Genomic DNA, 23,415 nt, shown 5'->3' on the forward strand with positions numbered 1-23,415 from the left:
TTAAATATCACTGTTGCCCCGTTGGTGGTCGCCTTCTTTACAGAGAAAATGTCTTGGGGGAATGAAGGAATGTATAAAGTGTCTCTCAGCTTTATGTCTTTGTCCTTTGATGTCTATCAAAGTGATCTCAGCATCTCCCCTTTTCTGTGCGACTCCGCTGCATTGTGTGTCGTCCGCCAGCTCCACACGGTGTCTTTCGGGTCTGAACGTGCTGTCGAAATCCTTGAACATGGTCACGTCAGTGATGATATGCGAAGTGGCTCCCGTGTCAACCATCAATCCCCTCTCGCGAATGTCGTGACCCAACTGCTCCCTGGATCTGGTCTTGCCGTCCCTCATCTTGAGCACGTTGTCGGTGTCGCCATCTTCTGACGCGTTACTGGCGTCATCTCGTCTGTACTTGTCCTTTCTCTGGCGTCTTTGTGTGTCTTGCTTTTGCAATGACTGCACCATGTCTTCTGTCGACATTCTTTTGCTTTGTGGCCTTTGATCCCACACTTGAAACACACTATGCTTGTGTCATTACTGTGCTGGTCACGGGTGTTGGTTTTGGTGGTGTGTCGTCCACTCCGACCCTGTGTCTTCATCACACTTTCCCCTGACTCAGTGTTCAATTTCTCAAAAACTCCGTAGCTTAGTCTTGAAATTTGCAAACTTGATTTCATCGTTTGAATGCGCCAAATGCATCGCGAAAGTGCTGAAGATCTCAACAGGTTATGGGCCCAGGAGACGTTTGGGAGATAAAATGAAGCCAAAAGTGTATCCAGACTTGAACGAGCGGTGAGCAAACGAGGCTATCTATTTTTCTTTTTTTCTTTCTTTTTTCTCTTTTTTTTCTGGAATTTGCTTTGAATGCTGATAGAGAAGTACAGAGAAGGTCAGAAGGAATTGCATTGTATCTTTGTAGATCTGGAGAAAGCATACGACAGGGTGCCCAGAGAAGAGCTGTGGTATTGCATGAGAAAGTCTGGAGTGACAGAAAAGTATGTCAGAGCGGTGCAAGACATGTATCAATGAGTGTAAGACAGTTGTGAGGTGTGCTGTCGGTGTGACGGAGGACTACAAGGTGGAGGTGGGACTCCACCAGGGGTCAGCTCTGAGCCCCTTCTTATTTGCTTTGGTGATGGACAGGCTGGCAGACGATGTTAGACAAGAATCTCCTTGGACCATGATGTTTGCAGATGACATTGTGATCTGTAGCGAGAACGGGGAAGAGGTGGCGGAGAACCTAGAGATGTGGAGATATGCCTGGAAAGGACAGGAATGAAGATCAGTCGCAGCAAGACAGAATATATGTGTGTGAATGAGAGGGATCCAAGTGCAAGAGTGATGTTACAGGGAGAAGAGATAAAGAAGGTGGATGATTTTAAGTACTTGGGGTCAACTGTCCAGAGCATGGACTCTTCTTTGCACGGAATTAACAGTTTCACTTGGGCTCCATAATGTAATATGTTTTTAATTTTAAGTGAAGGAAAACTAAGAGAAGACAGAAGCAAATGGAGAGTGTGGAAAAGAGGTGAAGAAGCGTATCCAGGTAGGCTGGAGCGGCTGGAGAAAAATGTCAGGTGATGTGTGATACAAGGGTTTCAGCTAGGATGAAAGGAAAAGTGTGTAAAACAGTGGTGAGACCCGCCATGATGTTTGGACTGGAGACAGTGCCACTGCAGAAAAGACAGGAAGCAGAGCTGAAGATGTTGAGGTTTTCTTTACGGGTGACCAGGTTGGATAGGATCAGGAATGAGTACATTCGAGGGACAACTCATATTCGAGGCTTTGGAGAGAAAGTCAGAGAGGCCAGACTGAGATGGTTTGGACATGTCCAGAGGAGAGAGAGTGACTATATCGGGAGAAGGAGGCTGAGTCTTGAACTGCCAGGCAGGAGACAGAGAGGAAGACCGAAGAGGAAGTTTATGGATGTGGTCAATAAGGACATGAAGGTAGCTGGTGTGAGAGAAGAGGATGAACAAAACCGAGACAGATGGAGGACATTGATTCGCTGTGGCGACTCCTGAAGGGAAAAGCCGAAAGGAAAAGAAGAAAAGAAGCAAGTCTAAGGTATCTAACGCTATCTTGGATGTTTATGTCGTCCTAAAACTCAATATTCTGTCGGCCCTGGAATTCAATGAATTCAAAAACCCTGGCATTGTAGTGGACACATATTGCACGTCTGGCAGTGAATGAGTTAATGGCATTGCCACTCATTTCAGTAGGCAAAAATCATTTAATATACTAATTATAAATTGCAATAATAGGGTCAGATTTAAATGAATTCATTTGCGAAGGCACCACTGCATGTGTGTTTGAACAATATTACGGTAATTGGATATGCCTTTTTGAAATATGTTTGAAAATGTAATATGAATGTGACTACCCACACACTGAAAATAATGCACCCAAAAAATAAGCAAAAGAAAACTGGTTGAATCCACAACTACAGTAAAGTCTCGTTATATCGATATCGGATATATCGATAGTCCCGGTTATATCGATACTATTTCTATGCACGCACGGAGAAAATTGCATGCAAACAGGGTCGGATATATCGATAGTCCCGGTTATATCGATATTTTCCGGACTCCCTTGAATATCGATATAACGAGACTTTACTGTACCACAAAAGTTAGATCTCTTGACATGACAACAACATGACAATTCTAGAATTGATTCAGTAATGTATGTTCCAGGTTACCTGTCAAGCAGGTTGATGGGCATGCAGTCCATTCACTGAAGGGTGTCACAATGCAGTCTTTCACGCAGGGAAGAACACAGGGCCGGGTCGTTTCTGGACGAGCAGAATCTGGGCATCTACACGCACACACAAACAGTGCTCTTATAATGTACTCTTCACTTAGGCGAGGAGTGATAAATGTCCTGAGTCCTCCTTGTAAGGACAGTGCAAAGAAACAAGTGCCTTGTCCTTGACATCACACATCTCCCCACAGGAAACATGATTGATTATTTGTCCCGCTGCTTGTATGAGCCTAGGCAAAATGTAGACGGATTGGGGGAAAAATATGGTTGTCTCATACATGCCATTTGGCAGAGGGGTATTAGTGCTGCTCTGAAAGAAAATGCAGCAAAAAAAGTCATAAAAGCAGATGTAGCATTACGATAAATGCACATTGTATAATCAAAAGCAGTAAGAGAAATAAGCAAGACTTTTTTTCACAAGGAAAAACATTTTTTAGACCTTTTGGTCCTTTAGGGTTTAGGACAAATGCCTAACAAACAAAGAAAACAATTATTTCCGAGGAACAGTTGGAAGCCTCTGTTGCCTTGGAAAAGTAGAGAATATAAATAACTTTTAATTTTGGTATGTTTGTTTTTTTTTTCCCCATATTTCTTTCTCTCCAGACAAGAGCGAATACCGGTATACCCCCGGAAATTGCTATTGAACAGTAAAAGGAAATGTGGAGAAATCACAGTCAATGGGCCTTTGCAATAAATAAATAAACAAATAAATCAGTTAAATTCTTGCATATTACACTCACTACATAGAGGATTGTTGTTAGCCCCATTACAGAATTAAACTTCAATTGGGCTAGGATTTAATTTAGGTCTCAAAACTGTGAAAGCTCAAGCAGCTGTATGTGTTCTCCAAAGTTGCCATGTCTGCAAAACGTAAAAAAAAAATCACGCTCTGCGTCAACAAGCAGTCGATCAAGTATTACGACTAAAACTTGCAGAAAACGTTCAAGATTCAGTAACCTTTTTAATGTGATACATGACTACTGTACACATTTTAGAAATAAACCACTTAAAGACTCTGGAGAATAGAATATATTCTAAAAATATTTTCATCACTTTGCTGCTGTGAAATGTAAATTTCTCCACTGTGAGACTAATAAAGGCAAATCCAATCCAATCCAATCCAATCACTGTGACACTGAGGCACTCTATGGCGACCAAGCCATCCCAAAACCCAGGTAAGCTGTTAAGCCAAATATATTAAAAAAAAATCCATCCATCCATCCATCCATCCATCCATCCATCCATCAAGCCATCATGTGTGTCAAGTGTGTTTGTGTGTGTGTGTGTGTGTGTGTGTGTGTGTGTGTGTGTGTGTGTGTGTGTGTGTGTGTGTGTGTGTGTGTGTGTGTGCGTGTGTGTGTATGTGTGCGTGTTTGTTGTTGTTTCGAGACATAGTGAAAAACAGTTGTGGAATTAACTTAATATTATTTATTCAAGTGGTTGCACAAAATACATTTTGAATAAATGGAATGAAAAAAAAAATGAGTATATGTAACCCACTATTTTGTCTGTGCAGGATCATTAAAATTCAATTACTGTGTGCGGTTAGTTTTTCATCAGCATGTAAAACAACTCTAAGTCGAAAAGGCTTGCGTTAAGAAAACGAGTGAGCATAAAAAAGGGCAGAATACTGGCTAATCCTGCCACGCGGCCGACCATTGATTAGCTGAGGCGCTTGTTCTCATTAGTGTAGCAGGTGAGTTGGAGCAGCTGACTGTGCGAGAGCTAAAATACGCCTCACACTGGTTTCCAGGAGCACATTCTCACATTCAGACCACATTACTGCCAAATATTGCTCATGATCCCATCTTCATTCAGTCACAAATAAAGTTATTCACTGTGAAATCTGTTTTTGGTTGATCTATATTCTGTTGACAATTGGAGCTAAGCAGGTTAATTGTAAGTTCTGTTTTTAATGGAATGACATTATACAATATTATTCTTCTTGTCAATATATGTCACTGGCAATGATATACAGTATTTGTAAACATATTTCTCATTAATAAATATTCATTTTTGGACAAATGAGGTGAACTTATATATATTTTTTTCCCATGACGGGACCCCTGATGATTTCTGTGGGACTGCTACAGCGCATTGGTGAGGAATTTGGATTTGTTTAATTATCCAAAAAGCATCATAATGATCTGATAAATTACCAATGTTACTATTGGTGAAATCTATGGCATCCCTAAGGAAAGTGTTGACGATCATTAATTTGGACAATTGATTAATAAATTGAATGCAATCCAAACACAGATGGCCGATTTACCAGTGCTTGGATGAACAATGGCCACCATGACTGTTTAAATTTATTGGTTCCTTAAACACAAATGGAAGCCTATGCAAATTGTTCACCAACATATTAATCACCTCCAAGGACACACCACATTGTCATTACTAAAAGCAGATTACTAATATTTAACCAATGTATCTGTCTTCATGGAAAATGATTCCGCTGTTCAAGCTGTCACGTAGCTTGCGTTGCATATTTATGACATGCTGCTGGCGGTGTTTTGCCATTGCTGCATCTTTGAAACATTTCATAATTCACATGCCGATGTACAGTAAATCATGTTCTTTGATATCTTCATCCACCGGGAGCTTCACACAGAACATTCTTTCTTCTCAAACAACAGACATTTTTCCTCCCATTGCCCACTAAATGGCTTCACTCAACCGAGCAACTGAGATTCAGGTTTCACTAGGGACTCACCATGGTGCCACATTCTGCCAGTAGCAGAAAGTCAGCAGGCACAAGAACCTGATCAAAGTACATCCAAGTACAAGGAGCGACATGCAACTTTCCTTCCTCAACTGTATCCTCCTTCCCGCTTTGCAGTGATGCATGCCAAAGGGCACCGCAGTGCAAGTGGGCAACTAGGGATTATTGTCAGCTAGTCCAAGAATAGTCCAAGCGTTAAGAAATACTGTAGTTGTGTAAAACTTACTGCTGAATAGCTATCCAATTCATAGCAACAGTCAAAAAATGAAAATTAATGCTTGTATTAATTATGTGCTTGACACCGAAAAAAAGAAAATGAATATTTGGTTTCATTCAATGCAGTATTACAAATGGACACATTGTAATGAAATAAATACAACTTCACAGATTTCACTTATCCAAGTGAGGGGTTACAGCAAATGATTTCCATTCCCTCAAATGATTAAAAAAATGGGTTGAAGTGAGGGGTTAAATTCGAAGCAGCGTAATTCCCTCTGTGGATAAAAAAAAAAAAAATACAGCTGCCCAAAGATTATGGATTGTTGCTGAATGGAGGAGGGGCTGCAAAAAGTACTTTCAAGTGGAACCCCAGCTGCCCAGGGCATTCATGAGTGCACCCCCGAAGGAGCTTGATTGTGCATGTGCGAAGTGTATGAAATATGTTGAAGCTAATGTTTTAAAACATGAATTTCCCAAAGCGGTGGGACAACAAGAAATGTGTGGAATGCTGTTTGTGTGATGAAAATTCCAACCAATGAAGACCAAGGCAACATTCATTGTGGCTGACACCCAATTGCTATAGATTCTTTGGTCACAAAACTGGCTCAAAATGTCAACATACGGTATATGTGTAGGAATTTTTTTTTTAAGCAACGACTATTGTGTACGGGCGGCCCGAGAGTCGAGTGGTTAGCATACCAGCTTCACAGTGCAGAGGTCGCCGGTTCGCGTCCCGGTCCGGCCTCCCTGTGTGGAGTTTGCATGTTCTCCCCGGACCCGCATGGGTTTTCTCCGGGTCCTCCGGTTTCCTCCCACACTCCAAAAACATGCATGGCAGGCAGATTGACCACTCCAAATTGTCCCTAGGTGTGAGTGTGAGAGTGACTGTTGTATGTCTTTGTGTGCCCTGCGATTGGATGGCAACCAATTCAGGGTGTCCCCGCCTCGTGCCCGAAGACAGCTGAGATAGGCTCCAGCAACCCCCACGACCCTAATGAGGAATAAGCGGTACGGAAAATGAGATGAGAGATGAGATGTGACTATTGTGTACATATACGGTATTTAAGATCTCGTTGAAGTATAAATGTCAGGAAGAAATCATCATAAATGCAAGCTAACTGAAGATTTTTTTTAAACTGTCATAAATATTTAGTTTATTTCTAAATGAAGTACTGTACGTGACCGGATTCACGTTTGAAGGTCACCGTCAAACTCGTGCAGAGAATGAGCACTATGGAATACGCAAATGTGAAAGGAAAGCATTGAACAAATGGTTATTTCAGTTTTACTGATGTTTTGGGATGTATCAGTTAAATGGCAGAGTTGCAGTAATAAGGAAATTAGCTAGTTGACTATGCTTGCACTCAGAAAATGTTCAGATTTAGAGATCCTCGTTATTGACAGTGAGTACCTGCACTTCACAAAGATAAAGTGGAAGAGCAAGGGGCTTTAAGTCGATAAAATTTTTAGCTTCCAATGTGCAGCTATTCATAAAGATGCTAGACTACGTAGCATGTTTTTTTTTTAGCTTGGACATGTTTGCAGTAAAGTCAGCAAACATAACCTAAACATCTTCGAACTTTCAATTTGGCCAGGTTGTCAAATTTAGACAACATTTAATTTTAATTTACAAAGCTTGAAGGCTCATCAGAAGATACACCAAGGTGGTGTTGAGCCACTGCTCACTGTTAGAAGATAGACAGACATGAAGCTTTCTTCTTCTTTCATAGAAATATTCAGTATTAAGATTCATCTCAACAAATGAAATTAACTTCAGGCACCTGCTTCTTATATAAGAGCAATTCACAGATATGATGAGGGTCCTTTTTTTCAAATTAATGGATCCAAATTCATTCATTTTCCAATCAGCCATCTTAGGGAAGCAGGCAGAGGACACCCAAACTGGTTGCCGGCCAATCACAGGGCACAATGTGACGAACAACCATCTGCGCTCACACTCACATTAATTTTGAATGATCAACCAGCCTGTCATGTATGTTGTTTGTTTTCATTTGGGAGGAAACTGGAGTACCCAGAAAATAACCCACGCAGAACATGCAAACTCCACATACCTTTGCACTGTGAGGTCAAAGTGGTAGGTAACCAAGGGATCATTGGGCCAACGATTTTAATTCATATACTGACAAAACAACAATTACAATATTTGTAGTTTATCTAAAACATGGCTAACATTTGAAGAACATAAATATGTATTTTGTAGTTCTGATGGGATCCACTGGTATTAGGTTTGAACCAATTCTATTGTTGTATGCACATAATAATTCAACAACAAAGAGCACCACATTATCAGCGACTAATGAAAAGTGATGTAGGGAGTATTACATTAGCATCTGTCTGCTAAAGGACATCCTGTTGCTACATTGTTGAATTCCATAACAACCTCTGTATTTCTGTGTGAGATAGAGCAAGGGTAAGGGGTGAAAAAAAATGTTTCTATAATTCAGTTTAGAGAACTGTCAATAATATATGGAGCTAAGGAAGGGTAAAATGTCATCAATTATTGATGCACATTTTGAGTGCCAGCATTAGCATTGTTAAAACAACAGCGTTTGGAAATGTACCGGTCAAATATGAAACGAAAACGCAGAATTTACAAAAGTCAAAGAAAAAAGTTGCATAACGCATCCATTTTGGGAATGTTTTTCAATTCCATGAATTAAATGAACATGCCAAAGATCGCAAATCAGCAAAAACATAAGCCAATATTCTTCTTTGCACGGAATTAACAGTTTCACTTGGGCTCCATAATGTAATATGTTTTTAATTTTAAGTGAAGGAAAACTAAGAGAAGGCAGAAGCAAATAATCGGTTGAGAATAGGGATGAAATTCATGTCCTTCACAGTTGACCCCTGCAGACTGGCGGTTTGCCACCCAAAAAAACAAGCAATGAAAATGTCCACAGTTTTTGGCAGCACGTATATCTGCGAGAAAAGCTTTTCTCGCATGAAACTGCTGAAATCTCAGATGAGACAGAAGAACGTTTGCATCAGTGCTTGAGACTGGCTGTAAGTAGAATGGAACCTGATATTCAACTTCTCACCAGCCCAACCCATAGTTGACACTGATGAACATACATAGGTAAGATCACTTTTCTGACTTGAATGAGTCATTCTGAGCATAAACAAATACAGTAAAGTCTCGTTATATCGATATTCAAGGGAGTCCGAAAAAATATCGATATAACCGGGACTATCGATATATCCGACCCTGTTTGCATGTAATTTTCTCTGTGCGTGCATAGAAATAGTATCGATATAACCGGGACTATCGATATATCCGATATCGATATAACGAGACTTTACTGTATAATCATAATAAAATCTACAGGGATAAAATCCATCTTTACAGCCATGCTAATAGTGAGGTGTCTTGTGCTGTGTAGGTGCTGTATCACTTAGTTCACTTTCTCAACCTGCTTCCTTTGTGGTTATCTCAGGGAAGTTGATGAGAGAGAGATGCAAAGAGTAGGTGTCTACAAGCCTACTGGAACCTACAAAAGGATTATAAGGAAGGAACACAAGAACTTTAAGAGACTGCTCATATGTGTCAGAGAGATTCTGCTCTGACAACTGAGCTGAACTTTTATCTGTTAAGATTGTACATGGCACAACAGAAAGTTAATGTTCCATGGCTTTTTTCTATGAAGAACACATAGAGTAATTTTGTTATTATTTATTTCACAAATAGTGTTATTTATTTCCTGTTTTTCTATGAAGAACCCAGAGAGTTATTTAGTTATTATTTATTTCATAAAAAGTGTTATTTATTTCCTGGTTTTTTTCTGTGAAGAACTCAGAGAGGGTTATTTAGTTATTATTTATTTCATTAATAGTGTTATTATTTGTTTCCTGACTTTTTTCTGTAAAGAACCTGGAAAGGGTTATTTGGTTATGTGTGGCTTTCTGGAAAAGACATTTTTTTAAGCTCCCCTACGATCGTCACACTTTTTCTGTTACAAACTTGACAGCGGCCCCCCATCACAGAAGGGAAAAGTTATGTGGCCCTAACAGGAAACAGTTTGGGGACCCCTGCTCTAAATATATATTTTTTCAATAGTCCTCTTTTCTCAGTTGTTGTGGTAATTTTATTGCCCATATCTGTCAAGATATTGTTTATTACTTTCAACAGCGATCTATTTCTTTGGTATTCGCAGGCCCCATCCTTCGTGAACACCAGTTGAAAGAAAATGGCAGGATGTGCGTTGTTAGCTGGGCTTAAGAGTGTAATTATATACAATTCAACAAATATTTTGATACTGAAGAAAAACACTGAAATATATTTTTCACTGGTACTGTAAATTTTGTTTTCCCAATTGTACATTTCAATTTTGGTTTTATTTTCTGAATGATCTTCATTTTGCAATTAAAACATATTTTACTTAAATTTGTAGTGCCTGCTGTTATTTAGCTTTGATATTTTGTGCATACATTTTGCTCCAATTTAGACATTTATAGTTTACACGCTGACCAAATTTAAATTGTTACGAAATGAAGTAGAGTAAAACAAAAGCAGTTTGTTACTTAGAATAATAGAAATAACACCTTGTATAGCATTACCTCTTGCTGACAACAGATCCCCCATTCAACTTCATGCAGGAGACTTTCCGTATTTGGGCTCCCATAGCACAGGTAGCAGTGCTATTTTGTAAATAGGCTTGGTTGAGATTCACAGGCTCGTGCATGCAGGGGCCCCATGTTGAAACTTCCCAATAAAAGACCAGGCAAGGATGATCATTGCAAATTCTCCACTCTTCCAAAGCTGGAGCCCCTGGACATTGTTTCCCATCTGCAACAAACAAATATATACACTCGTTGCATTGTTGCCCATCATGAGAATTGATGAAAAGGTTTCTTCAGCTATGATAGCATAGCTATATATATATATATATATATATATATATATATATATATATATATATATATATATATATATATATATATCATCTCATCTCATTTTCCGTACCGCTTATTCCTCATTAGGGTCGCGGGGGTTGCTGGAGCCTATCTCAGCTGTCCTCGGGCACGAGATGGGGGACACTCTGAATTGGTTGCCAGCCAATCGCAGGGCACACAAAGACGTACAACAGTCACTCTCACACTCTCACCTAGGGACAATTTGGAGTGGTCAATCTGCCTGCCATGCATGTTTTTGGAGTGTGGGAGGAAACCGGAGGACCCGGAGAAAACCCACGCGGGTCCGGGGAGAACATGCAAACTCCACACAGGGAGGCCGGACCGGGACGCGAACCGGCGACCTCTGCACTGTGAAGCCGGTGTGCTAACCACTCGACTACCAGGCCGCCCATATATATATATATATATATATATATATATATATATATATATATATAAAGTCTCGTTATATCGATATTCAAGGGAGTCCGAAAAAATATCGATATAACCGGGACTATCGATATATCCGATCCTGCGCCGAACTGCATTAAACAAAAGCCGCCAAAAGAGGGCAGCCAAGCGCCATATAAGAAACGGAGCTGGCCATTAGCTCCCTTTTTTTTGGGTGAGAGATGTTCACCCAATGTTGCCTCAAAATGGCACATATAATTATTTAATGATTGTAAACATGTATGCTTTAATCTTCAGAACTACAGTGTATTTGAAACATATTCATAACTGGATGTGTAACAACAAAGCATATTATCCGAATCTGAAGCCATTGTTTGGATTTGTTGCGTCACACGAGTGTATGATTTTGAAGTGCGTCTTTCAACACTTTCATGTCTTTCAATTCCTTGATCTCCTTGTTGTGTGTATCACCCTGACGCATAGCACACGCTTGCAAATTGTATAAAAGGAGCTGTCGCGGGACAGAGAGATTGGGCGAACCACGGGGCAGACTCAACTCGGACTCACGCCCGGCTCATGCCGGGCGTCGGACGGACATCACGGCACGACTTGCTCAACTCCACGCCACGATCAAGCTCTGCGCGTCACCTGCCTGGGAGATCTGACAACGAACCTACTTACAAATAAAGAGAAACATCAAACTCTTTATTGGCGAGCTAGCCAGGAGGATTTTTTCCCTCCTCCTCAGCCCAATCAACTCTCCAAATGGAAATATCCAGATTTCCCAGCCGCCCGTGAAACCGGCATCTTCACAGCAAGACCCCTCAAGCCGAGCTCCCGATGGGCCGCCACCACCCGTGGGCGCCCCGACCCCACCGTGAAACCTGCCGCACCCTGATGGCCGACATTGTCCAATTCGCCTGGCGACTCTGCAACTAGCTGCATCGTATATGTCCACGATCGCACATCGTCGGACATCGCTTATGTCCACGATCGGACATCATATATGTCCACGATCGGACATCGTCGGACATCGCTTATGTCCACGATCGGACTTCGGGAAGACGCTTCATGGCCGACACGGCCGCCGACGTCAGCGTTCTTCCTCAGCGTCCTGCAGAGCGCCATGGCAGCGCGATCAACGCCACCGTCGCCGATGACTCGCCTGTCCGTGCCCGGCAGCATGGCCAACCCCACGCACCTTCGTCCTCACAATCCCTCATCGATTCTCCGATTTGACCGATCCCAGCCGAACAACTCACGGTGAGAAGACCTTCCGGCATCGACTCGACGGCCGCGAGGAAAGTTTCCATCGATCGACTCAAACTGGCAGTCGTAGGGCACTCTTTGCCGTGCTCCTGTACAACGACTTCAGGCACCACGAAACCTCCTCGGAAACCACCCCACCGAGGCCTGTCATGCCCGGTGACCGTCATCTTGCCTGGCCTCACCATGTCGCAGAATTACTTTTGTTTTTATTTCATTTTCCTTCATCGTTTTCACCGACTTCGGATCCAGGAGGGGAGCCCTGTTGCGTCACACGAGTGTATGATTTTGAAGTGCGTCTTTCAACACTTTCATGTCTTTCAATTCCTTGATCTCCTTGTTGTGTGTATCACCCTGACGCATAGCACACGCTTGCAAATTGTATAAAAGGAGCTGTCGCGGGACAGAGAGATTGGGCGAACCACGGGGCAGACTCAACTCGGACTCACGCCCGGCTCATGCCGGGCGTCGGACGGACATCACGGCACGACTTGCTCAACTCCACGCCACGATCAAGCTCTGCGCGTCACCTGCCTGGGAGATCTGACAACGAACCTACTTACAAATAAAGAGAAACATCAAACTCTTTAGATTCACAAGCAATGCAAGACGTCTTGGCGTGAAGTTATTTTTATTTGCATTTGAATAAAAAGTGACATCGTCTGTCCTTTAATACACAGTATGGAATGTTAATAATTTTCAAAATCATCGCGCTTCAGAAGACAAAACAAGAAACATTGTTGCAAAAAACGATTGCATTCATATACAGTACAGTGGGCATGTACATAACACAACAGGGAAACTGCAACGCTTACATCTTACTGTATTATGTATACAATTTAAAAAAGTCATCAATCTTCTTCTGCTTCCCATTTTTACCTTTTAACACAAACATTTCAATCTCGTCTGCTACACACGAGCTAGCGTCTGAAAATGAAAATGGCTCTGCTACACGGGTGCTGGGCACGTAACCAAGTCACCTGACCAAGTCGACCAATGGCGCGACTGATGGCGTGACACGTAACCAAGACACATGACCAAGTTGACCAATGGCGCCGATGGCGTGTCACGTGACAAAGTCACACGGCCAAGTCGACCAATAGCGCAACCGATGGCGGCTCATGTGATCAAGTCGACCAATGGCGCGACCGATGGCGGCTCACGTAACAAGACACGTGACCAAGTTGATCAATGGCGCGACGGATATATCGATATAAACAACAAAAATGGCCGGCGGGGGATGAAAAGGAGCACCGTAATAACCGGATTCTCGTAATAACCGGGTATCGTACTAAACGGTACTAATTATACATAAAAAGACAAGAAATGTGCAAGGGAAATGAAAATAGTATCGTAATAAGCGGTACTATCGATATAACCGATATCGATATAACGAGACTTTACTGTATATATATATATCCCTACTGTCCACGACTACTACTAAAACTACGACTGAGAGTTTACACAGACACATCATGTGAATGCATTTTAAAAGCGGATTAACCTCTAACTTGCAAAGGAGTTCCATGTATAGCCCAAAGGATAATCTCGAGTTGAGGTTCAAGTTTAATTCATTAATTCATGGCCAAAGTCTTAACAAAAACTAAAGTGTGTATCAAATAATAATTTCCCACTGAAATGAATGAACTCAACGTTAATACATTCCAAATGTGTTTTTCAAAGCGCATAGCACTCCTTTTGTATCATTGTTCATTACCTGCCAAATTGAAGCTGGTTGTTAGATACATAGAGAGAGAGAGAGAGAGAGAGAGAGAGAGAGAGAGAGAGAGAGAGAGAGAGAGAGAGAGAGAGAGAGAGAGAGAGAGAGAGAGAGCCAAAGCCAGGACCAGGACCAGGACCAGGACCAGAGCCAGAGCCAGAGCCAGAGCCAGAGCCAGAGCCAGAGCCACAGCCAGAGCCAGAGCCAGAGCCAGAGCCAAAGACAGAGCCACAGCCAAAGCCAGAGACAGAGACAGAGCCAGAGCCAGTACGTGCGGTGCATTCGTGCGTGCGTGTGTGTGTGTGTGTGTGTGTGTGCGTGTGTGTGTGTGTGTGTGTGTGTGTGTGTGTGTGTGTGTGTGTGTGTGTGTGTGTGTGTGTGTGTGTGCGCGTGCGTGCGCGGTCATGTGTGTTTCTTCCAGCTATTTAAAATATTCACTAGATCCAAAAGTCTGAATTTGTCAGTTTTCTGCTGTTTCCTCAGTCGATCGATATTGCAGTTCATTTCAAACATTTCATGGTACTTTTTGAGAAAAATAACACCATTGTTTAAGGGTTCAATAGGAAAGCACTGTGCTCTTTTTATGCCCTTGACACTTTACATCTCATGCTGTTAGCTATTTGGCCCTGGCAAAGGCACAAACAGTTACAATGGAGTCCATCAATTAGCCCTACTGCAAGGAAAGTGGAGAATACAGACGGGGCCATATTATCACAGCAAGAATTTTACTTGTGCCGCAATGTCAGACACATTCTCTGTGGGCTTTTTTTTTTACTTCAAGCCAGTCTCACATTCAGCATTTTTAGCAGAATCTCAAGGTGTCATTCAGACTAAGCGGCGAAGTTTTGGGGGGCAAAATGATCACCTTTCTACTTTTTGTGAACAGATGGAGAGTAGTGCTCTAAACATGCGTGCAAATAAAATAACATAAAAACATTATGTAACTCTTGCAGAAAACATAATCATTCTGAGGTGAATAGTGTTACCTTTTCCTGGAAGGGCCAACACAGTGCGTGAACGACTTTGTATACCCTCTGCTGTTTTAGAGGCACAGCTCTGCGAGCATGGGGACCAGGCGGACCAAACGCTTACGACGCAGTCAGCAGGACAGGCCACCTCGCACGTCATCTGGGTCAGAGGAGGGTCCTCTTTACAGTAAGTCATGGGCATATCCTCACCTTGGAAACAATAGAAGTATAGCAGAAACATCAAATGGTCACATATTTACTGCTGAGATCATTTTTACAACACAAAATTAATTAAAAAACACATGGAAATCTCGCAATAGGTCTGACCTTTTTAATCAGTCTTCATTCAAATGCAAAGGCTAATGAGTGAATTGAAGTGCTGTATTTTTAGGGTCTGTACTTCATCCTTTATCTTTCACTAATACATTATTTATAACCAGTTAACTCCTGCCAATGAAGAAAAAGTGATTCATTTTCACAATACAGACATTTTCTATAAGTGCTTCCAATTCCAGGGCAATTAGAAGCTCTCGAGTCAGAGCTATTCAAGGGAGAAGTTGAACCGATAACATGAGCCATCATGCCATTTACTTTTATGCAGAGCAATAATGTGATCTTATTTGTACTCTTCCAAAAACATAATGGAAGTGTATTTTTTTTGTTTGTTTGTTCAATAACAACGTAAGGGTAGTTTTGAAATCAATGTGTTCCTTTAGTTCCTCTCCAGGAGAATATCATTGTGCAAGAGAATTGTCTTGTGAAATGTGGGTATCATTTCATTACAAAGATATGAAGGACAACTTGGAGGATAATGGAACCCTTTTGTCCACAAAGTGACACTGATCTCGCAACAGCCACTAACATAGCTTCAGTGTTTACAGCGGAGCCATTAGTTGACTGGAGACATTGAAAAAAAAATCCACAGGTGACATTGATGCCTTATGGTAATTATGGCAGTGGGCAGGTCTGTTTGATCTGTGATGAGGTTAGGTGTCCCAGCCACCACGAGTCCCCCTGTCTAAGTGAGCATGCCACATAGACAGTAGGTTATTGTAGGGCTTGTCTACCTACGCATGTAAAGCCTGTACCCAGCAGATTGCGTGGAGGAAACCACTAGACTGGTTCAACGGGCATGAAGGTGGGCCCAGCAAAGCATTGTGGAGCACAAGTAGGGCACAGTGAGACACGTAGAACACTGTGATGATCCACTGCATCCCGACCCATCCAGAGTCGTCTTGACTCTGTCTTGTCACTGAATTCAGACGGGCTGGGACGAGAGAGTGAGGCAGACGACATTGCGCAACTCTCCTTCACTTTAATCAAACTCACGCGCAAGTCATCTTCATCACCCCCCATTCCAGTGAAGATGGTCACATCTTGCCGAAGAGGACGAACACCATGGTAATTATATACTGAACAAAAATGCTTGACATATGAAAAACTGATTTTTATTTTAATGAGTTTAACAACAAATACATACAATATGTCAGCTCATATAACAAGGGATTGGTTGAGGCTTATTGTCGGACTCCTTATGTAGGGACTGAATGTTAAAAAGCAAAATAAATTATACAATCAATATTTGTGGAAATGACGCGCATGTGGTCCGCATGGAAAACAAAGGAAATATGCAAACCTTAACATTGAAAATCGCAAATGTGTATGTGCGTCTGTAAAAGACAGTGAAAACATCAGTAAAGGAACTCTAAATATATGGCTGCCGTGAGGTCCTTTTGCAATATTAATATATGGAATGGTAGATAATACCGCCTCTGCATGCATACCTATTGATATGATTTTTGTTCTGCTCTCCCACCCACCGATAAGTCTTTTAACTAAAGTAGTTATAGATATTCCTCTCACCCTTTGCTTGAAAGCATATAAACACATCCAATTGTCTCAGATGGCCTTTTAGACAAAGCAATATGAAAAATAAACGCACATTAAAATGAACTGTAGTTCCTATCGAGATGGGTCACCGAGATCCTATCAAGAATCATAATTTATTTTTTGGAGTGGGATTTATACTTTTACCGGCACAGTCAAATGTTGGTCCATTTAAAAAAAATTGCATGATTGTGCCAGACTACAGTTTGAACAAGGGCGGTCCTCAAGAGCTACTACTTTGCCTGTATTACTGTAGATCTCTCCCTCTTCCCACATACCCTAATCACATGATCATTTCATGTGTGAGCTCTAAAATAGGCTTGGTTGGGATCTGAAGGACTATACTACTCATCCCCAAACTTCTCCAGCTTTGCGTGGCCCCTACGATCTGCCAGTGGATCTTCAGCTTTCTGACAGAACGTCAGACTGGGAAAAATATCATCCCCAACACGAACCATGAGCACAGGAGCCCCGCAGGCATGCGTCCTCTCTCCAATGCTCTTCTCTCTCTACACAAACGACTGCACCTCAACGCACCCAGCTGTCAAATTCATAACGTTCACAGACGACACCACACTCATCGATCACATCAAAGACGGTGACAAGTCTCGGTACTGACAACAAGTGGAGCAACTGGAGCTCTGGTGCAGCCATCACAACCTAGAGCTGAACAAGCCTAAGACAGTAGAGATGATCGTGGACTTCAGGAAATATCCATCACCACAGCTGCCTCTCACACTATCCAACTGCCTCGTGTCAGCCGTTGAGACCTTCAAGTTCCTTGGAATCACAGTTTCCTAGGACATGAAGAGGGAGGTCAACGCCAACTCCATCCTGAGAAAGGCCCAACAGAGGATGTACTTCCCGAGGCTGCTAAATAAGCATGGCCTGCCACAGGATGTGCTACAACATTTCTACATGGCTGTCATCGAATCCATCCTGTGTTCTTCCATCACCGTTTGGTTCGGGGCCGCCACAAAAATGGACAAAATCCGACTTCAACGGACAGTTAGGATGGCGGAAAAAATAATTGGCACCGCCCTACCCACTCTCAAGGACTTGCACACTGCAAGAATCCAAACAAGGGAACGTATGTAGGGGTTTAGAAATGACCTCTGTTACTGCATGTTATTCGATTAGGCTACCAAGGCAGTAGAGGGCGCGACGCGCCTGTGAATGGAACAGAGGAAGACAATGTAGGCTCAGCTCACGCATGCGCAGTCAGTCATAAATGCCGCTGTGTGAAGCTGATTAACACGTTTGTCTCGTGTCGTCTCTTCCTCGTCGTTCACAGTGCTACCTGCCTGTGACTCATTTGGACCGACCCAAGTATCCCCTAGGCCTGAGGCCGGTTACAATAGGGGGCTCGTCCGGGATCGGTGCCGCTAGTGGGCAAAGTGGGAACTGCTACGAAGAGAACCTGTGCCTAAAGCTTCAGGGAAGACTGCAGTGCTGTCCGTTCTCCAGAGAGTAGAGGCTTCAGGGGCTAACGATGGCTCTCACAACTCCACAACGAATATTGATTTTCAAGATCCAAAAGAGACTATTAGCCTTGAATGTCAATCAGCTACTAACTGTTGCCAGCGCAATGGATGAGAGTGACACTGAGGACCTTGCGGCCCTTAGTGAACCAGAACTGTTTGATGTGATCATTAACTACGTCAGAGGTGACAAATTAAGACGCATAGAAGATGAAGGCATGTCTCAACTCCTTCACCTCGATGACATGATCAGCGAGCTCCTAGATGCCCTGGAGGAACCTACTGTGGAAGGAGCTGACCTGAGAGGAGGAGTTGAGGTCTTCCACCGAGAGACATTCACACACCGGTCAGGAACGGCACCACTCCATCGCCATTCAGGATCATCGCCAACAGTTCAGGTGGTGCTCCTCCTGAACATGCTGGCTTATCCTCCGGTATGGGGGATCAGGTGGTGAAGTACACGGATGTAGCTGCTCTGTTTTCACGGAGGGAGTTCAAAATTTATGGTGGTCAGATTTCTGACACCGGGTCTGAAATGTCATACCGTAGCCTGTGTAAGCAAATGGCTGAGGGACTACAAAAGAAGGGTTTAGCGAGTCTGAGGTTATCCGCACTGTGTCTAAGATAACTAAACCGGGTACATTCCGAGACATGCTAAATGATACAGATGGTCTGACAACGTCCCAGTTAAAAACGTTTTTACGAGCCCATATCAGAGACAAGAACAGCTCTGAGCTCTTCAACGAGCTCAGTACCGCTCAGCAGCAAGACAGGGAGTCTCCACAGTAATTTTTATATCGACTCATGGGTTTGAAGGAGAGAGTTCTTTTTGAGTCACAACAACCAGGTGGTTACGATCAAAAACTTGTCCAAGGTACATTTCTGCACACACTCTGTCAAGGGCTAAATGAGAAGAATTATGTCAGATGTGATCTCAAACCATTCCTTACTGATTTACAGGTTCCCGATGATGTCCTGTTAGAACAATTTACAAAGTCCACAAGTGAGGAGGCTGAGAGGGTGAAACGCCTTGGTACTGTGACTAAAAATCGATCTGTGAATGTCCATGCTGCTCAAACTAATCAAACTGACCAGATTAACCAGACCAAAGTTGACTCTGAATTACAGGCTAACCGTGCTGCCATTCTCGAGCTGACTGCACAAGTGACCGCACTGACCAAACACTTTGCCCAGGTTGTTAAACCTACAGAATCGGCGACTCAGGTAAACCCATGTCCGTCCTTGACTCAATCCTCAACTCGACCCCAGACACCAACGAATGAGACTAGGGTCAGGTGTCAGGCCTGTGTGCGAAAGAACATTAAGAACTGCCCTCACTGTTTCATTTGTGGTCGGAAGGACATAGAGCTGTGGGCTGTCTGCAAAGAAAGGCGCCGGGAAACAGGGGAAGGTCACTGGAGTGAGGCTTCCAGTGATCAATGCCAATGACAAGCCTCCAGTACAATTCAACTCGGTTGAACCAGTAACATCCATAAGTCTGACGACGCAGTGTCAGTCAACATCAAAAAGACGTGTAGCACAACTAATTGGCAAGCGATGTATGGTCTCATGTGCACTCAATGGGGTCCCACTCCAAATGCTGCTTGACTCAGGGTCTCAAGTGACCGTGGTGAGTAGGGCGTGGGTAGAGGAAGCACTGCCCAACGTAACCATTCAGCCACTTTCATCCCTATTCCCGGACCAACCTTTTGAGGTATCTACAGCGAATGGCACATCCCTTTGATGCATGGGCTAATGTTGATTTACAGATACGGAGTGAAAGCCATGGACATGCTGACATACAAGTTCCCATACTAATCAGTACGAGTTGTGTTAACTGTCCTCTCGTAGGAAGCAATGTGATTGCAGAAATGATCAAAGAGAACAATGAACAGGTGGACATTGGAGCCATACTGAAAGAAGCCATGAGTGTCAGCGAACGCACAGTAGAGACCTTGATTTCTGTTCTCCAAATATTGGGCCCTGATGAGCCATTCCTCCAGTACCCTGTGCGTGTCGGAAAGAAGGGACTCATTATTCCTGCGGGCAAGATATATGAGATGAGGTGCAGAGTCAGAGCATGGCCCAAGGGTGGAACAATGCTACTTGAGCCCAGTATAGAGAACAACTGCCCTGAGGGGCTAGAGCCATTCTTTTCGTTAGTACATGTACCCAGTGGCCCGACAAAAATTGTAAAAATTCCCATTCAGAATGTTAGTAAACATGACATTCATCTTTCACAGAGAACTATTCTGGGCTCACTTGAGGAAGTTACTGAGGTCATGCCCTTTAAGGAGTGCTCCAACAATCCAAAGCCGCTAAATAGTCCCACCGTTCAAACCTTCTCGGCTCTGACCACAGACAAGTGGCATCCTCCGGTTGACCTGTCACATCTCAAAGAGGAAGAACAGGGTATTGCCAGAGACATGTTGTATGAAGAGTCAGATGTCTTTTCAAGAGGTGATGCTGATATAGGTTGCATTCCAAACCTGCAACTCAAGATCCAGCTCATTGACAACACACCGGTGCAAAAGCGTTACAATGCCATTCCAAAACCCCTTTCTTCACTATGGCGCCCCCCTGTGTGGCTGCCTCCACAGCAGCTCTTTCCCTTTCTTGTCTACTTTTTCACTTCTTTACTTTTCCGTTTTTGTTTTGCCTGATCTCGCTCCATAAACCTACGGAGAGGAGATGGGCATCTTTTCTTTTGCTCATCGCCGTTATTTTTTACTTTTTCATCGCTCCTGTGAACGGGGAATCCACGCGCACGCGGAATCCCATTGTTTACAGTCGAGACCAGCTACTAGCGTGGCGGGCTAATAGCGGACTAGCGGCCGCCGCACCAGACATCCCCGATGAATTGAAGAGGAGGAAACGAGGATGTCGGGCCGGGAAAGATCGCCGCAAAAGAACGAGGAAATACCGACACGTTCTCCCGTCCGTCATCATGGGGAACGTGAGATCGCTCCCAAATAAAATGGACGAGCTCGCGGCGCTAACGCGACATCAGAGGGAGTACCGGGAAGCCAGCTTGCTACTCGTCACGGAGACATGGCTTTCGGCAATCACTCCGGACGCCCACGCAGAGTTGGAGGGCTTCCAACTCGTACGAGCGGACAGAAATGAAGGCAGCGGTAAGCAGAAAGGAGGGGGGATTGCTGTATTTGTGAATGACAAATGGTGCAATCCTGGGCACATCACGGTGAAGGAAAAACTTTGCACTCGGGACATCGAGCTGCTAGCCGTTAGCCTTCGGCCGCATTACCTGCCACGGGAATTCTCACACGTCATAGCCGTGACGACGTACATTCCCCCTACGGCAAATGGCGGCGCTGCCTCCGATGCCCTCATATCTGTTGTAAACAAGCTGCAAACCCAGTCCCCCAACGCCTTGTTTATCATCTCAGGGGACTTCAATCACATTTCCCTGAAATTCTCCCTCCCAACATTCACACAGTATGTAACTTGTGCCACCAGAGACAATAACATATTGGACCTATTTTATTCAAACGCCAAGGATGCATACAAACCCTCCCCCCTCCCCCCTCTCGGAAGAGCAGACCACAATATGGTTTATCTCAAGCCTGTGTACAAACCCCTTGTCCAGAGGCAACCAGCTGTGACCCACACGATCAAAAGATGGTCCACAGAAGCTGAAGAAGCTCTGCGGGACTGTTTTGATTCAACCAGGTGGGAGCTCTTTACTGAGATTCATGGGGAAGACATTGACTCACTCACCAACACCATCACAGACTACATTAACTTTTGTGAACAAAACACCGTACCCACCAGGACTGTGCGGTGTTTTGCCAACAACAAACCATGGATTAATCCCGACATAAAAGTCCTCCTGAAGGAGAAGAAAAGGGCTTTTGTGTTGGGAAACAGAGAGGAACTGAAGGCCGTGCAGATCCAACTGAGGAGGAAGATCAGAGAGGGGAAGAAGGCCTACAGGATGAAAATGGAGGAGCAGCTGCAAGCCAGCAATGTCGCTGGTGTCTGGAAGGGCCTGAAAAACATCTCAGGCCACAAAAGCCCAGTGACATTGAACGAAAAAGACAAGGACTGGGCAGATGAACTCAACCGCTTTTTCAATCGGTTTGACAAGACGCCAGCCGCCCCCGGCCCACCGTCAACTTCACCTGTAGCTGCACCTGCACCAACTCTCACTGTGGCCTTACCCTCCCTGCCCCCTCTCACGACCAGCTTTCCACAACCAACATCTGCCCTCCCAACCGTTGCCACACCCTCAGCCGCCACTCTGCCTCCTGGTTCCTGCCTGTCTGTCACAACTGCGCAGGTGAGGAACCAACTGAGGAGGATGAAGGTGAGGAAGGCAGCAGGTCCGGATGACATCAGTTCCCGACTCCTCAAGACCTGCTCCGACCAGCTGTGTGACATTGTCCAGCACTTGTTCAACCTGAGCCTGAAGCTGGGCAGAGTTCCACAGCTGTGGAAAACGTCATGCCTGGTCCCAGTGCCCAAGATTGCCAACCCCAAAGAGCTCAACAGCTACAGACCGGTGGCGCTGACGTCTCACCTGATGAAGACGCTGGAGAGACTCGTCCTCACCCACCTGCGACCGCTGGCAAGCTCATCGCTGGACCCGCTGCAGTTTGCCTACCAGCCCAGCATCGGTGTGGAGGATGCCATCATCTACCTCCTCCATACGGCGTTGCTGCACCTGGAGAATGCTGGGAGCACGGTGAGGATCACATTCTTCGATTTCTCCAGTGCCTTCAACACCATCCAGCCCAGTCTACTGGGGGACAAGCTGCAGCATGCCGGAGTCGACCATCACCTCACATCCTGGATTACAGACTACCTCACAAACAGGCCACAGTACGTGAGGGTAAAGAACTGTGAGTCGGACAGGCTTCTCTGCAGCACCGGAGCGCCGCAGGGAACAGTCCTGGCTCCATTCCTCTTCACCCTCTACACCTCGGACTTCAACTACAACACCCCAACCTGCCACCTTCAGAAGTTCTCTGACGACTCAGCTATTGTCGGCCTCATTACAGAGGGAGACGATAGGGAGTACAGGGGACTGACAAAGGACTTTGTGGACTGGTG

At 44.0% G+C, this 23,415-nt stretch overlaps 1 protein-coding gene across 3 annotated transcripts in view; it reads right to left on the reverse strand.

Annotated features, from left to right (window-relative positions):
* Positions 1-23,415, reverse strand: part of thsd7ba (thrombospondin, type I, domain containing 7Ba) — a 261,993-nt gene that overhangs the window by 87,602 nt on the left and 150,976 nt on the right. For all 3 annotated transcript variants that reach the window (XM_089002333.1, XM_089002331.1, XM_089002332.1), the window contains exons 9-11: positions 14,993-15,184; positions 10,274-10,502; positions 2,690-2,805 (exon numbers count right to left, since the gene is read on the reverse strand). In XM_089002333.1, coding sequence (XP_088858459.1) covers positions 2,690-2,805; positions 10,274-10,502; positions 14,993-15,184 — 537 coding nt within the window. The remainder of the gene's footprint in view (positions 1-2,689; positions 2,806-10,273; positions 10,503-14,992; positions 15,185-23,415) is intronic.

Source organism: Hippocampus bargibanti, linkage group LG08 (genome assembly GCF_051943395.1).
Source record: "Hippocampus bargibanti isolate YZ-2025 linkage group LG08, ASM5194339v1, whole genome shotgun sequence".
Lineage (NCBI taxonomy): Eukaryota > Metazoa > Chordata > Actinopteri > Syngnathiformes > Syngnathidae > Hippocampus > Hippocampus bargibanti.